Source organism: Semicossyphus pulcher, unplaced genomic scaffold (genome assembly GCF_022749685.1).
Source record: "Semicossyphus pulcher isolate SPU_LCO1_2020_fin unplaced genomic scaffold, fSemPul1.0.p SCAF_11, whole genome shotgun sequence".
Taxonomy (NCBI): domain Eukaryota; kingdom Metazoa; phylum Chordata; class Actinopteri; order Labriformes; family Labridae; genus Semicossyphus; species Semicossyphus pulcher.
The window spans coordinates 10,065,531-10,081,062 of NW_027211615.1; the positions used below are offsets into that span (position 1 = coordinate 10,065,531).

Consider the following 15,532-nt stretch of genomic DNA (forward strand, 5'->3'; position numbering starts at 1 on the left):
TGTCTCTGTCCATGGTGCTGAAATTAGATTCAGCGCTAACTAACAAACAAACAGTAAAAATATAATGTTAAATAGAGGTGGCAGTTGTCCCCATTCATTCATACATACATACATTCCACTTCATTATAACATGATGTGGTTTGATCAATGACATAATAACTTCAGTTTGCATTCATCACTTTCTTCACATCTCCTCTGGCTTGATCCAAATCTGGTAGTTATTTGAACGGGTAGCAAGGGCTCTTACTTGTCGTAGATGCCACACATTTAAATGCATGCAGTTTTGGGGCAAGTTATGCAGAAAGCAGAGAAAGTAGAGCTGTAGAAAGATGGTATGAAATAAAGTTTCCCACTCATCCCTCCACACGATCTCCCTCCGTCTCTCTTTCCCTCCATCCACCACTCACTCTCTCTACATTCCCACCCTCCCCCCGTTTTTTTATTATCTCTTTCCATCTGTACATTCATCTCCCCGCTCTCTCTCAGCCTTACTCCCTCTCTCTCCCTTTCCCTCTCTCTCTCTCTCTCTCTCTCTCTGTGTCTCTTCCTCTCTCTCTCTGCGCGTTCACAGCACTAACCTTGGCTCGACGTCAGAGCCTGTGCAGCAGTGCAGTATAATGGGAGCGCAAGCAACCCAGAGCGCCTCATAGGGGGCTGTATATCGCTGCTGTATCCTCTGCTCGGCGCTCTGTCGCCCCTCTCCAGCCTTCTCCAGTAGCTCACCTCCAGCCCATGCTCTGGCTCCCCCCTCCTCTCTGGATCCGTACCCTTCGACATGGACGTCCCGCCGTCCCTCGACCCGGAGGATTGTTGTTTCTTGGCGCAGTGAAGGAGGAGAAGGGGAAGAAGGAATCATGCCGGGACTGCTAATGGATTTAGGGAAAGCGCAAGTGACCATGCCGTGATCTTGCGCATCCAGGGCCGCCGTCACCCTGCCTTGCCCAACGACCGTAGAAGAATCACGGGGGAATCGAACCCGCGCACCGGGTGGATTAAAACCACTGTGCATTTTTTTAAAAACAACATGAAGATTACCTCCCATCATCTGATGATAACCAGTCTCGTTTTCAGGTCCAACCTCAGGCTGATCCCGCTTCTGCTGCTGTTTCTTGGTTACTCTCGCGGGATGCCGCACGTTTTAAGATTTGGTAAGAACCTGTTTGTTTATGATGCGATTTCATCTGTAACGACGTGCATTCACACGATGATATGACACAGTGAAAGGGCATACACGGGATGGAAGAGCAGATGTATCGAGACATTTTGTCCCACTCTTGCGTTTGTTTTGTATTTAGCACAACAAAACATGATCGCATTTGTTGATGATTAGTGCCGTGTACTCTTTTAATGTTTTGTGACACAATTTTGGAGGCTTTTTACCGAGGGCATCCGCCATCAAGGATGAACAGTGTTTTCAACGTACCTTGAAAGCAGCACAGTAACTAAAAGTAAAGAAAAGCAAGCGTAGCTAACCCGTAAGAGCAAAACTCCCATGCAACAGTTCAGCCGATGAAACTCTCACATCTCCTCCGTGTTGTATCTACACACCGCCTTTTAAACTGCTGACACCCCAACAAATCCTCTGCAGTAAATGTTTACATGTAAACATTACCCCCGGAGTGCGGATCAATCACTCCGATCTGTCACAGGGGCCTGATCAATACGCAGGGCACTACTTTTTCATCGTTAATCCCTCTGAACTGCTATCCAACCGGAATTCCCGCGTGCATCTTTCTGCTTATTTATACCCTTATATGCATCGATAAAACAGTTATTTCCGGTTGCCTGGCTGAGTCACAGCTAAACAAATGTAATCGCAAAGCATCTCTCACAGTGACAGTACTTAAGTGTAGCTCATTAGCCTAAAAATTGATTAGCCACTTCTCTTCAAGAACTGTATTCTATCGCCTGACAGAATAATGATATAATTAAAGTTGATTATTAAAGCACTTCCTCAACAGTTGCCACTACAGTGCATTGCTGCTGATTCTTAACTTTAAAATTGTGCCATTATCGCCTGTGTTCCTGCTCTGAAATCACTAAATCGCAGCCTCTTGTGGTTTCGTCTACTGCTTAATTAGATCCGTCTCAGGATGGCTGTTTTTACCGCTCTGTGGTGAATACACAGAGAACATCTTGGAGTGACAGAGGAGCCCCCCCATCCCCCCATCCCGGCAGCGGATGTCATCAAGTGTTGACAACACATCCTTACAATCCTCAATCCCCCCGAGGGTCCTGTTTGAGAGTCAGGCCGCGTCCGCAGGAGCCGCCGCTATGGCAACGAGATGTGCTTGTCTTCCTGCTGCATCCTCAGCCTCAGATGTGCGACTTCCCGTCTCACACGTTGTTTGACAGACGCCGGGCGTCTATTCAGTAATCCGCTGGGGACGACAGAGTCCCTGCGTGATAGTATTTGACACTAAAGTTTCCAAGCTGGCAAATGATGAGTAAATTCCTGGGAGAAACAGTGGGGGAATAATTGATAAAATACGTGTGAGGTACACTTTGGAGGGAATTCTGGCTATTGGTACCATGGCAATGTGTATTTATATTTGTATGTATTTGATGATGTTTAACAGATTTATTGGATGCATGCACTGTTTGCCTGTTTTTGACCATAAACTCAATATGTCGCCTATGCTGACAGGCTGGATCTGCAAGGCATCTGTAGCATGATAGACATAAACCATGCAAGATAAGAAAGGATTGATGTCACTGTGATTTTTTGCCTTAAGGTAAAGCTCAAGCTTGTTTTTGCGTTGTGTTCTGTTAAAAAGCCGAGTTGCTGTCCGTGGTCCTGAAAAAGCAGAGAGTCGTTCTTTAAAAGCTTCGGTCCCTGGGTTTTTTGTACAGTATTATCTCAGTGTGGGATAATTTGATTAAATTTATCTGAGGTAGGCTACACTTTGGAGGGAATTCTGTCAGGTGCTACTGATATAGTGCGTGTATGCTCACAGGCTGCATCTGCAAGGCATCTGGAATCAGTAGCATGATAGATGTAGTTTAACCATGCAGGATAACAGGGGATTGATATTGCTGAGATTTTTTAGCTGTGAGGTAAAGCTCATGCTTGATTTTGCCTGTATTCTGGTGGAGTTAAAAAGCGGAGTTGCTGTCCGTGGTCCTGAGGAGAAAAAAAAAACCCTGTTCAGCACCACGGACAGCAACCCAGCTTCTCAGAACTGTTGCTGAACAAAATGTAAAATATCTCCAATTTTTCAGAGTGTAGTTCTTTAAAAGCTTTGGTCCCTGGGTTTTTAGTACAGCATTATCTCTGTGGGGGATAATGTGATAAAATATATAAGAGGTAGGCTACACTACACAATTGCCACTAATGTAATGCGTATCTATTTTTGTACGTGTTTGATGGTGTCAAACAGATTCGTTTGGAGTTACTTGTTGCCCGTACTTGTGTTGCCATACTCAACATGTTGCCTATGCTGGCAGACTGTATTTGCAAGGCATCTGGCATCAGCAGCATGATAGACAGAAATTCTGAAAGATGACAGGATTGATTGTCACTGTGGTCTTTTGCTTTGACGTGAAGCCCAGGCGTGCTTTTGCCTGTGTTTAGGTGGAGTGTAAAAGCAGGGTTTCTGTCCGTGGTCCTGAGCAGTGTCTTGTTCAGGACCACGGATAGCGACCAAGCTTCTCGGGCCTTTTGTTGAACAAAAAGCACATTGCCTCTGGTTTTTAATAGACTTGAATTCGTTCTTTACAAGCCTCAGTCTTGGTTTTTGTTTTTGTCATTGAAGTAGCATCCACTTCACATCTTTCGGTTGTAACTTGGCTCCATTTCGTGTATCGTAATCCATTCTCTTTACAAAACATGATCTGCTTATCAGTCTGTTTGCTTGTAAAGGAACCGAGCTACAAAAGAGAGAGATAGATGCCGATAGGGATGTGTGTGGGTGATTTTATCAACACAAGAAAATGTATGTCAGTGTGTGTAAGCGCCTGTGCTGCAAGAGAGAGGGGAATTACAAAAAAAAATGCCTTGAGAGACAATGGAGTCTTTTTTTTCCGTGCACTTCCTGTCCTGTAGGATGTGCTTGCTCAGCAGATAATCCCCAGCTGCTCCTGCAGGAGGCCGGCTAAATGAGGAGGTCATCTCCCCTGGGTCCGTCTGTTCCCTTTTCCTGCCCCAAGTTCCCCGTTCGGCCCAGACAGGCGGCTCACGTTGTACAACCACTGTTCTCCTGTCAGACTGAGACCTTTAGACACATACACACTGTAACACCAAAGCATACTCAGCTCTTTGTGTTCACAGAATCAGCCTCACCGTGTAGAGCGACAAGTGTCGGAGAAAAAAACAAAACAAGAGATGTTCAGGCCACTAGCTGCGGGGAAATATGCAGAGCTAATTTCCTCACAGACTTGAATTATTGTGTTCAGTTGTGCTCATTTATAAATCTTACAGGCAATTCATTTACTTTACCACTGAAGTGGACCCAGTGCAGCCCTTACAAGGTGTAATAAAACACGCCAGAAAGAAGATGTTCTTTTCATAACTAGTTCACACTTACCTTTTGGGAGCACTGAATGAGACTTTGTAGCTAAAGTGATACTGCAAAGGGTCTCAGAAACTCTGACTAAAATGGATTTCAATTGCCACTTTGGTTTTCTCTCCAGTTCCACTTGTACAATGTAGGCTGGAGAAAAAGCTGTAAAAACCCAGCTATAAACATGAAGGGACTTCCAGCTGTGTGGCATGAAAAGTTGATATTGAATTTGTAAGCGGAATTAAAGTTGGCTAACGTTGCTATTTTCCCTTAAATTTGAATAGTCTTACTCTGATCGGGATGTCGGCAGAGATTGTGAGACATCTGACCTGCTGATCTTGAATTAATTTAAATAAAGTAGCATTTTTAAAATGCTGCTGTAGTCAAAGTTCAACTTTCTCAGTTGTCGTGAAGGAGGTGTTAGAATTCAGGGTTGCATCCAAGTCTACAGCAGCTAGCGTCTAGGCTAAAACTAAAGGGAGTTATGTACGCTCTTTAAAGACAACAGCTCTGGTCTAATTTAGCTTTCCCCATAACAAATGTTTAGTCAGACCATCCACGAGTCATCAAAGGTGGTCGAGTTTAACTCACAGACGTGTTAAATTCATTAAAACAGAAGAAGAACCAACAGTGAAACTGCGGCAGTGTTTGAATGCTGATGACCAGAGTCGGTCTGCGGCTGTGAGGTTGAGTGATAACATTATCACGGCCATCTTCACTGGCAGACGCTGTATGTCCCTGGGCTGTCAACTGCTGCTGAACGCATTGTTGACTCACAGAAGCTCATTTCTGCTTGTTTATTTCCTGCTTATGTTTAGATTTTTCCCCAGCACAGGCATGTCTGGGAATATTTATGACTAAAAACACAACATTGTTTTTCATTTTGGAAAGGAAAGCAAGGATTCTTTTTATTTTTTTGTTTGGTCCTCTGGCAAAAAAACCCACAACCCCCTCTGGTAAGCGCTCTGTTTATCTAACTGCTTCCACAATGCTGTGCGAGAATAAAGGTCCTTTATTGCATTTCTAATATTTAACACTCTTTTCATCCCCTCAGCTGTGTTTTGGCAGCCAAATTAGAAGGTTGTCTAAAACAACCAAGGGTAGAGTGAACAAATTCAAGGGGAGTTTGTAGTTAATTGACTTTATTTGCTTTTTGCATCCCGCCAGTCGGAATTATCAGCACGCCGGAGTTAAGTTTGGGATTGCAGGAATTACGGATAACACCCAGTGCCCTGGCCCAGTGCCAGCACATTCACAGCAAACACATTTAAATAGGCACAAAGCTGCTTAAAATATTCATGTGTCACTTGGCCTCGCTATAGCTTATAGAAACATGAAACTATCTCCTCTCTGCTGGCAAATGATTTCCATGGTTTAAAAATACCCACCGTGGGTTTCAAGAACAAAAAGGAGATCTGTCTTACATTAGTATGCGGCACCACACGCGGGCTCCAAGCAGGGAACTATCCGGATGAATTTCTTTAAACATGTTTACAGTCCTGAGTCTTTGAAGGTCTCGCTGTCATGCCTCGATTACAAAAGGCTCGATGGTGATTAATTCCGGGAACAGATTTCTTGCCATTTCTCAAATGGGAAATATCTGTGAGGTATGAAATTAGTTTTCTTGTGCTTAGCATTTAGTCAATTTTTAGATTTTCCAGCTACATTTGAAAAGATTATTTACAGGAAGGAGGCTGTGCATGATTGACCTTGTTTTTGGGCTAACAATTTCAAGCATAACCCCCTCTTCTGACACGATTTCTATTTTTGAACCTTTATATCCCAGTCTTATATTCTCCTACGGCCTTTTTGACGGCTTGTCTCCTGTACCGGCTTTCATTATTCGCAGCCTATCACTCTTTGTCATTGTCACTCAAGGATTTCCCAGTGTAGCAGAGGGGTTAGGGGGGTTATATGTGCAATTGTTCTGTGAAACTGTCCCCTGAGAAGAGCTCTGCAGCTTGTCTTTACTGCCTGCTTGTCTGGCTCAGAGCTTGACTGAAGGTCAGAGCTGGGAACACTCACAAGAAATCCTTTATTTTTTTTTTGCATCTTTTATCACATGTGGCGCTGTCCTTCTCACAATCCCACCCAGGGAGATGAAAGACAATTTGAAGTCACTGAGAGGTGTAAGAAAGGCAAAAAAGTGTTTGTTAGAGAGGGAGGAAAACAGTGAGTGTCGAGGCCGGCAGATAGATAGAGAGTAAAGATAGATTAGTTTGCCTGTAAGCAGTCCACTTTCAGCCCACTCTCACTTGTGCTCTTTTATTGCTGTTTTCTGATGGCTTCAGACAGAAAGGACAGTCGAGTGTGCTGTGAAAATATAGTGGGAGGCCAGGAGACATGCACTGCAGCTCTGAATAAATGCCAGCAGTGTAGTTTAGCAAGCTGAAAATTTGCCTGGCACTACATATGCATGAAATAGCTTTTACAGGAAATAAAACATAAAAAGAAAAAGGACCCATTTAGCTGCCCTGGGGAACTAAACAAAAACCCAAACCGACTCCTTATTATCTTATGAATTCATCTATATCGTCTCATTACATATTTGGCTGTCTCCACTCCCAGAAGACTGGTGGGAACCGATAAAAATCAATATGTTTGTATTGCTAAGAGGAACAATGAAAAAAACCTGGCAGAACACCAGGTAACCAGTGCCAAGTCCCAGTGGCCCCCGCCTTTTCTCCTGTGTGTGCATCTATCACACGACACCATCTGTGAGAATGCAAACACATAAACTAAAGAAATGTTCTAAAAGATGAATGTGTGTATTAATAATGCATGTCAGTGTGAATTAATTAGGACTTTAAAACCGCCACAAGCTGCGTGGACTTGCATGTTTTTTGATGTAGACGTAGATCAGTCCAAACTCCGCTGGACTCATTTACTCTGTGATATACCTTCTCACAGGCTGCGCCGTACGCCGTGTGAACCTTCCACTTGCTGCAATATTGCGCAACAATTTGCATCATATGTGGGAGTAACCTTTAACTTCATCGAGGCTCAACCGCAGTAATTAACCATTAGGTGATTGCTCAATAGAAGGGAAACAAACATTGCTTGTTGAAGGTTTATTTTAGAAGCAGGTGATAGCGCTAATTAAGAGGCAGAGTAAATGTTTACTGTGTATTAGCTGCATGTAGGAGGAGTCATTGATTGCCTTCTGCTGGATGTGTTTGTTACTATAGGGGCTCATGCATGAGTAATTTGATGCATATTATTATATATTTAAAACTCTCCTAATGTGTTCTCTAAACTGTAGTAATTACTTGTGGATTTCAAGCACACAGAGCAGGTAAAGATGTTTTGATTCACATACAAATGAAGCATTGACGTCCAAACGACGCGGGAATCCAGAAGTCAATCGATACCAGAAAGCCCTCCTGTGTTCAGGTTAGGCTGTGATGTGATTCACCTTCATCTCCAGCCAGCTGAATAAAGGAGTAAGAGGAGGAGGAGGAGGAGGAGGAGGGCGAGCCACCGACTGAAAGGAAGAGAAAGCAAAGAGTTCGGGCTCCCATTGACAGCACAGCCGGTCGCATGTATGAGCGTTTCTCTGTGTGAACCAAGGACACGGGGGGAAATGGGCTCAGTGGGAGGACGTATTGAGGCAGGCTTACTTAAAAATCATGTTCTTTGAATCAGCATGACGCTGTATTGTCCACGAACCACCGGGGTTATGCAAAATGTCTCCTCCTGCAATGTTGAATTTCATTTTTCAGTCCTGTTGCTCGGAGGGTTTTTAAGTGTTTGTGTTGCTTTTTGTAAATCAGCCTTTCAATCTTTTTTGTTTTGAAGATATTTGTAGAAGAAAAGGTAGGAGAGGAGAAGCATGAATAGAAATGAGATCAGTTTATGTGTGATTGATTTAATATAAAAGCACCAAAGTGCGTCTTTACTCGAAGAAATAAAATCTAATTTAAGAAAACAAGCTTAAATGCTAAGCTAACTACATTTTGGCTGCAGCCGCCTCCGTCTGGGTTGTGTTGTTAGTCGCCCACACTTGAAACAACACACTTCCTCATTTGTTTGATATGACCCAACAATCCCAGCCTTATCCAAACCCACGAAGCATGACGGCCAACTCAAACAGACTTGGACTGATTCCCCGTCTTGCATCTGTTTCAAGATTTAGAGGCGACGTAATGAAGCCAATCGCCCTGAAGAAATATACCCACGCCCGGCCTTTGCTTTTGAAACACGACAAAAGAATTTTTTCCCCAGCAGGATGGAAATGAATATGAAAACTGGAGAAATAAACAGCAGATCTGAAAAAGGATTAGATCAGCTCTCTTGTTTTTCAACCAATTTCACCTCGAGATCTTTTCTTATTTATTGAGGAAATAATGAGCGTGCATATTTGAGGAACTTTATTATTCAGTCATTTTGTATCGATGAGCCTCTGGCTGTTTTCCTCTCGTTGCAAGTCGCTTTCATTTGTTTCCCTCTCTGCTGCCGTGTGTGTTTGTCAAACAAGCACACAAAAACAGACACACCTTTGCAGCAGCGTATTGACTTGTACCTGTAGCTCTGATTATCTGCTAGCTTGCGTACAGCACTGGCTGATGGGAGGCTGATGAACCCAAACCCGGAGCTGACATTTTCCTGCCCTGTGGCTGAGGGAGCGGCAGGGGGATGCAGGTGTCCGTTCAGGTCTAATGGGCCATCCATTCAGTCGTTTAATTGAGTGTCTTTTATCTGCCTCCGGTGACCTCTTTTATTCTCCATTTCTCCCTCTTGGTTTCCTTCGCTCATCCATTTTTTCCCGCCCCTCCCCTCCTCTCTTTTCCTCCAAACTCTCCTCTTTTCAGTCATCTGACAGCACGCCCATCTGCCATCTGCATACAGCTTACTCCGACTCTGGGCATCATGGCCATCACCTGTTGTTTTCTGAGCAAATCTGACAGCAAAGTACACTTTAGGCATTAAATCAATAGCCAGCATCCAGACAAAAAAAGAGTTTGCAGTCCATTCTCTCTTTTCTCCTTCCTCCATTTTTTTCCTTTTGTCCTTCACTGTCCTTCTCTCCGTGTTGTCTTTGTCTCCCCTCGGCTCTCAGCTTGTCTCCCGGTCCTGCCCCTCCACTTTGTTCTCTCGCACTATCATCACGCCTCACTTTCCCTCTTCCCCTGGTCTCACTGTCCTTGCACACAAAGGCACAAATCCTCAGATGGCGGACACATTCCAAATCTTTATTTCCCATTGTACCTTTGAAATTCAGAGCAGAGAATGAGCTTTTTCAGTGTCACATTTCCATTGAACCTCTCCAGCTTTTAATACCACGACTCTTTTTAATGTTCTTAACAAATATGGGACATGAATGATTACATCATTCGTATTGGCTTTTTTGGCGCAATACTCATTTGACTCAAGGCTTGAAACCAGTTTTTGTTTTGTCTGCTCTCCATGTGGTCTCTTTTAATTACAGAAGGGGCTTTGATGAGGCAATGACTATACCATGAGGATTTGCTAGAGATTTTTTCTTCCGGATTCTGATACCTACACTCGAGTATTGGCCAAAACCCCTGCGATACTAGTGCACAAAAAACATAATACCATAATATTATCCAACAAATGTAGGGTATACTGCTTACCCTGTACTTATGTCATATGATCGCTAGCACTGTTGTCGTGCCTAACTTAGTACACTGAGTCAAACATAACAACAAGCTGAGCACCTCTCTGCCTCTCCTGTCACAATGTATCTGCCACTGAGTGTCAGAGAGAGCCTGATTTTTACCAGTGTTAATTATGTTAACTCTAAGTTAAAAAAATACAGCCTTAAAATTTGTGACAGTATAACAATGATTGCTGACATTTGTGCTAGCTAACGTACAAGTCTAAGCTAGCATCACGCTGTTTGCTAGGTCCGTTATATTTTACCAGAAAAAGTTCATCTTTGACAGTGTAAATAATATTTGTTATTGCTGAGCAGGACACTGCTTTAAGAAAATAAGAAGATTTTTCTCTGTGCGCTAGTACCGTAAAATCCAGAATATAAGTCGCACCGGAATATAAGACACAGTCTGTTTTAGAGGGTATCCCAGAGGGGAAAAGGTTTCTATAGCTATTTGTTAATAAAAACATGTGTACAAGTTATTTTAACACTATATCAATTTATTTTCTTTTAAAACACATTCGCCATGTCGTGTTTGCAATCCTGCTAGCTACCGGTGCTGTAGCTAGCGGTAGCTGACAGCCTGCGGTAACGTTGATTGATGTGAGGGCGGCGGCTGCAATGGCGATCATGGCGGTGCATGTCTGTGACGGCGCGTTAGCAACAAACGAGTTAGTTTTCCTTGCTTAAAACAGCGAGGAAAACAGCACTGCAGCATATTGTGAATAGGAGACATTGTAGCGGGTTGGACCCGGAAACAGTTTAATGCGGAGATGTGACATCACCACTTAACGACCGGATAGCGTCATCGTCTGGGTAAAATACCGTAACACAAGAACATACCTCTCTCTGCATTTTATGCTGGTATATACCAAAAAATGTATTAAAAGTGCGTCTTATACATTTTACGGTAAATCGGATCGGTGCATTGACTGGCGTACTCACGGATATCTGAGGCTTTTCTGATACTGGTATCTGTACTGGAACAACTCAAGGACTTCCTGTGGTGAACAATCTCGAGCACATTAAGGACATTATATCTACTATATATACTTAGGGAGTATTATACTCAGGTTTCACCAGCCTCTGAGTCACTACCGATCTTACAAAATGCTAATTAGCATCTGTGCGAGTATCTCTGAAAATTATTATAATCAGATTACTGAAATCCTGTAAAACGTCTTTTTTTCCCTCCCTCTCTTCCTCCCTCTCTCGCCCTTCATAAACCCAGCTGTGAGCATTAAAGAGCCGCCTCCTGAATTAATTCTTGACCTTTGCCCCCGACGCGAGATAACATCTGCCCTCCTACAAGAAAGAGAGTCTAATTTTACAGCCATTTTGTTGAAAATTACAATGGGCCGAGTGTAATACAGGGCCATTTTGATGAGCAGGAGAGCAGCGAGAATTAGAATGAGAGCGGCGAAGGACGATAGAGTCTCGTCTAATTTGCTCTGACCTAATTGCAACATTATAAATTGAGCTCCTTTTTAGCTCGGCACCAAGGTCGACTGCAGATGATGTATGTCAAAAGCATGTTAGAGATGTTGTAGTTTAAGTTCATCCTGCTTTAACGCTCGTCTCGGATTCAAGTGGTGCTTTCAAAAGGCACAAAAGTGTGAGAGTCTTTTGGCAGGTTCGCTGAGAGACAGTTGGAATCCCTCCGCTTAACTTTCAGAGAGTTTTTTAAGACTCCGAGATTCCTGTTAGTCAAGTTCTCATCTCTATTTATTTTGGCAAGAGCTACAGCTCCAGGGCTAAAGTATCCAGGGACGTTCGAGACACCCAGTCCATCCTGCCTCTTGCTTCTCAGCTGCAACGCCATAAATGGATAATAATAATGCCCTGACGCTTTCATCACAATGTGGGAAAGTGATTATAAGCCAGAGACGCACATGCACATGCATAGTCGCAATGTTCCCGAGGATGAACTCCTGCCTCTCTCCGCCTGCAGTGGATAATTAGCATCTCTCACACGTGCTTAAGCTTGATTAAAACTCAGTTTACAGTGAGCTGCGCTGCGAGGTCGCCATCTGTCACCTGCCGAGGCCACCGTGAGATGTACTCCAGTCACAGGGAGCGAGGGAGGCTCTGTTTGTGTGTGTGTGTGAGCGTGTGCGTGTGAGATCATTTGATAAAGGAGAAGAAAAAGATGGAGCACAGACGGAGAAATGGCAGAGAAGGGTGAGGCATGAAGCATTAGGAAGCATTCTGCTCAATAACTCTCGCTCCCTATAGTCGCACATATGGGAGCCAAATCACATATTTTCCGTGTTGGCAGAAAAATCTCCTGCATGACTGCAGTTTTGGGATTTGTGTTATTTAGTTGAACTTATAACCTTGCGACTACAGTTTTGGGAATACTCGTGTTTATACTTGGATGTCAGATTGGAAGTGTGAGAGCTCTGAGGCTCATAAAACCCACGGTGTGTGAAAGCAACAGTGTTTTTCGCAAAATGTGCATCAATCAAATTGTTTTTCCCCCCCCACTAAACTATAACATGTAGTAGTAGGACATCATAACTGCAGGGTGTGTATTTGTTACGTGTGTAAATCCTGTTTCATGTTATACTGAGGAATATTTAAGGCAGGTGTAGGGATGCATTCAAAAGCTCTTTCAGCTGCGTTGTTTGAGGTACAGTCGGGGAAAAAAAGATTTCCAAAGCGTTCCGCAGAGAAACAACATAAAGACAATTGAAACTCTTTGCTCGCACAGAGTGACTGGCGCCGAATGATGCCGGAGGAAGAGCACAAAAAGGCATCGCCACCTTCCTGCATGTTATATTACAGCTGTCTCCTGCCTTAGTGCTACTGTTGATTTGTGTGCAAAAGGAGCGTACAGTTTCTATATGCTGTGGCTCTATCCTTGGAATCAGTACTGAATGGGCTCCAGTGTGCAATATTTATTTTACCTCCAATTTCCACAGTCTGAACCAGGAATGCACGATATTATCGGCACGTTATTGGTGTCTGCAGATTATGGCTTGAAAAATTTTTTCTGCCGATATTTTCCACTGATAAAACAACGTTTTAATAACGCCTAGATGTGCAATGATTCCCTAAAAAAGCTTGGCGTAATGCGACGACATTAACTCGGTGCGAGCCTGCATGCACTACATGCACCACGCCTTGTCCGTCAAGCGCAAAGAAGGGTGCAGGATGTCTGCGATATGGCAGTTTTTCGGACAGCAAGGGTTGCTATTTGCAATAGTTGCTCAGCATCTCATCATCCAAGCCTGTCTAAGTTTTATGAATATTACAGTTTTATTTGAAAGAGAATGTTACAAACAAATTAATATGGCATTTTGTACATAACCTAAGTTTAAGTAGTTTTCTTATATTGCCCAGTGAACATTTTAAAAAGCACTGTATGATGTTATTTCTGCATCTGCCAGTGGGCCACTACAATAAGAGTAGGCATGATATCAATTCCACTACAGGGGATGTTCTTGATGAACTTGATGTTCTCTGCAGTTAGGTGGAAAAAAAACATGTGCCTGATATATTGGTATCGAAATCAGCAAAAAGGGCTGGAAAATATCAGCATATCGTATATCGGCAAAAAATCCAACATCGTGCATCCCTAGTCTGAACATTTACAGTCCGCTTTCCACAGAGGGAAATACATGCATCTTTGATGCAACTAATTATTGACCTGCATTTATTTCATCCTATTCTTTGATTATATTATCACGGCAAAAAAAACGAAGCTGAGCGATGAGTCAATAAATTCATTGACAGAGTGCTATTTTGTCAATCTTTTTACATTCGTCACTTTCAAGCAAAAATAACTTCCAGCTTCTGAGTTTTTAAGGCTTTTTTAAATTTAAATTTTCTGATACTAAATTGAATTTCTTTTGGTTTTGGAGACTATAAGATGTCATTTTAGTTCATTAGAGAATTGTGATGGACGTATTCCTCCATTTTCTGATATTTTACAGAACAAACGCCCATTGGATCAATGGAAGTAATGATTGGCACATAAAGCAGCAATGAAGATAGAATTATCAGGGAATGAAGTCTCTTTGTTCGTGTCAATCAGGAGGGACAAAAATGAAATGTGTTTGTAATGACAGTAAGAAAACAAACTGGCTTCTCACTGTGTTTCTGTGTTTGTCTAAGCAGGTTAACGTGACGCCTCAGCTCTTACTGCAGGAAACTAGATGAACTATTTCAGCAAAATACATTTAATTTAACATCTTAAGAGTAAACTAGTTGTAACCTCATGTTGCATTAAGTAGCTGTTTTAATCTCAGGAGCAGGCTGTTATTTCTGTAGAGTGTGTTTGATGATACTGTAGCATTTGGCTCTAGCTGCGTTCCCATGTAGCTTTAAGGAGCTCGTCTAATCTCGAGAGCAGGCACATATTTTTGCGAAATGCATGCGTGTGTGTGTGTGTTCGTGTGTGTGCTGGCGAGTGTGCTCACTTAGCGTTTTATACATCTTATTTCCACAGTATTTCTTTTCAGTCGCAGTTTGAGAGCAGTGGAGAGGCTGGAAACTGCGTGGAGACAGAAATCATTTGGGACTTCAGCGATTCAAGGCCTGTGGAAGTGTACTCACAGTTTGGCACAATTAGTACCAAAAGGGGTCCCTGCTTGACAAATTAGCACACAAAATGTCAGCCGGTAGTTTAGCACATTCACAATGAGCCCCTGCAAATTAGCACATATTTAGAGGAGGGAGCTGGCACATTATTATGAATAGAGAGAGCCGGGCAAATTAGCACATCTGTTGCCAGCGCTCAGAATGAATACATGTTATATGATCACTGGTTTCCCACTTGGCACACGCATTTCTAATTGAGGACTATATGTGTGCTCATTATAAGAGATTGACGAGATTGACCTTTTGGCAATGCTATAGCTAATTATTAGCCGGAGTTAAAGTGAACTTTGGTGTCTCTCTGAATCCCGCAGGCGTACGTTTTGAATTCTCCCATCAGTCACTTTCCCCTCAGACTCAGTTGTTTTCTTACCTGACAGTCCTGTTTAGGCTCAATCTTCGGGGTGCGTGATTGTGTGTGTTCCCACGTGTTCGTCCGAGTGTGTGAGTCACCCCGGAGGCTTAGCGTCCGGCAGTGGCAGGTGACAGTCCAGTGTCAAGAGGCTTTAAGGTGACACGAGTGATTCTATTCTGGAGGAATAAACACACACAACAAGCCAAACAAGTTGGATAACAAGAGCTAAACTGTTGTTCACATAAGCGGCTTTCTAATGGGTTCATGTTCACTTTTCAGCTGTCTTACAGAGCGGCTGATTGGTTGCTGACTCACCGGAGTGGTTGACTTTCTGTTGTGCTTATTTGTTTGTTGTTTTCAGCTTCTTTTCTTGGGTTGAGGATAAATTTGAAGTTGTGATATCATAGTGTTTTATGTTTTATAGCAATTAAATCACATTTCAGGGATTTCTAGTGT

At 43.0% G+C, this 15,532-nt stretch overlaps 1 protein-coding gene across 2 annotated transcripts in view; it reads left to right on the plus strand.

Annotated features, from left to right (window-relative positions):
* Nucleotides 1-833: 833 nt before the first annotated feature.
* The window catches only part of LOC138585378 (glutamate receptor ionotropic, kainate 2-like), a 77,025-nt gene continuing 62,326 nt past the window's right edge, over nucleotides 834-15,532 (plus strand). For both annotated transcript variants that reach the window (XM_069657687.1, XM_069657688.1), the window contains exon 1: nucleotides 834-1,148. In XM_069657687.1, the coding sequence (XP_069513788.1) occupies nucleotides 1,025-1,148 (124 nt within the window). In that variant the 5' untranslated portion in view covers nucleotides 834-1,024. The remainder of the gene's footprint in view (nucleotides 1,149-15,532) is intronic.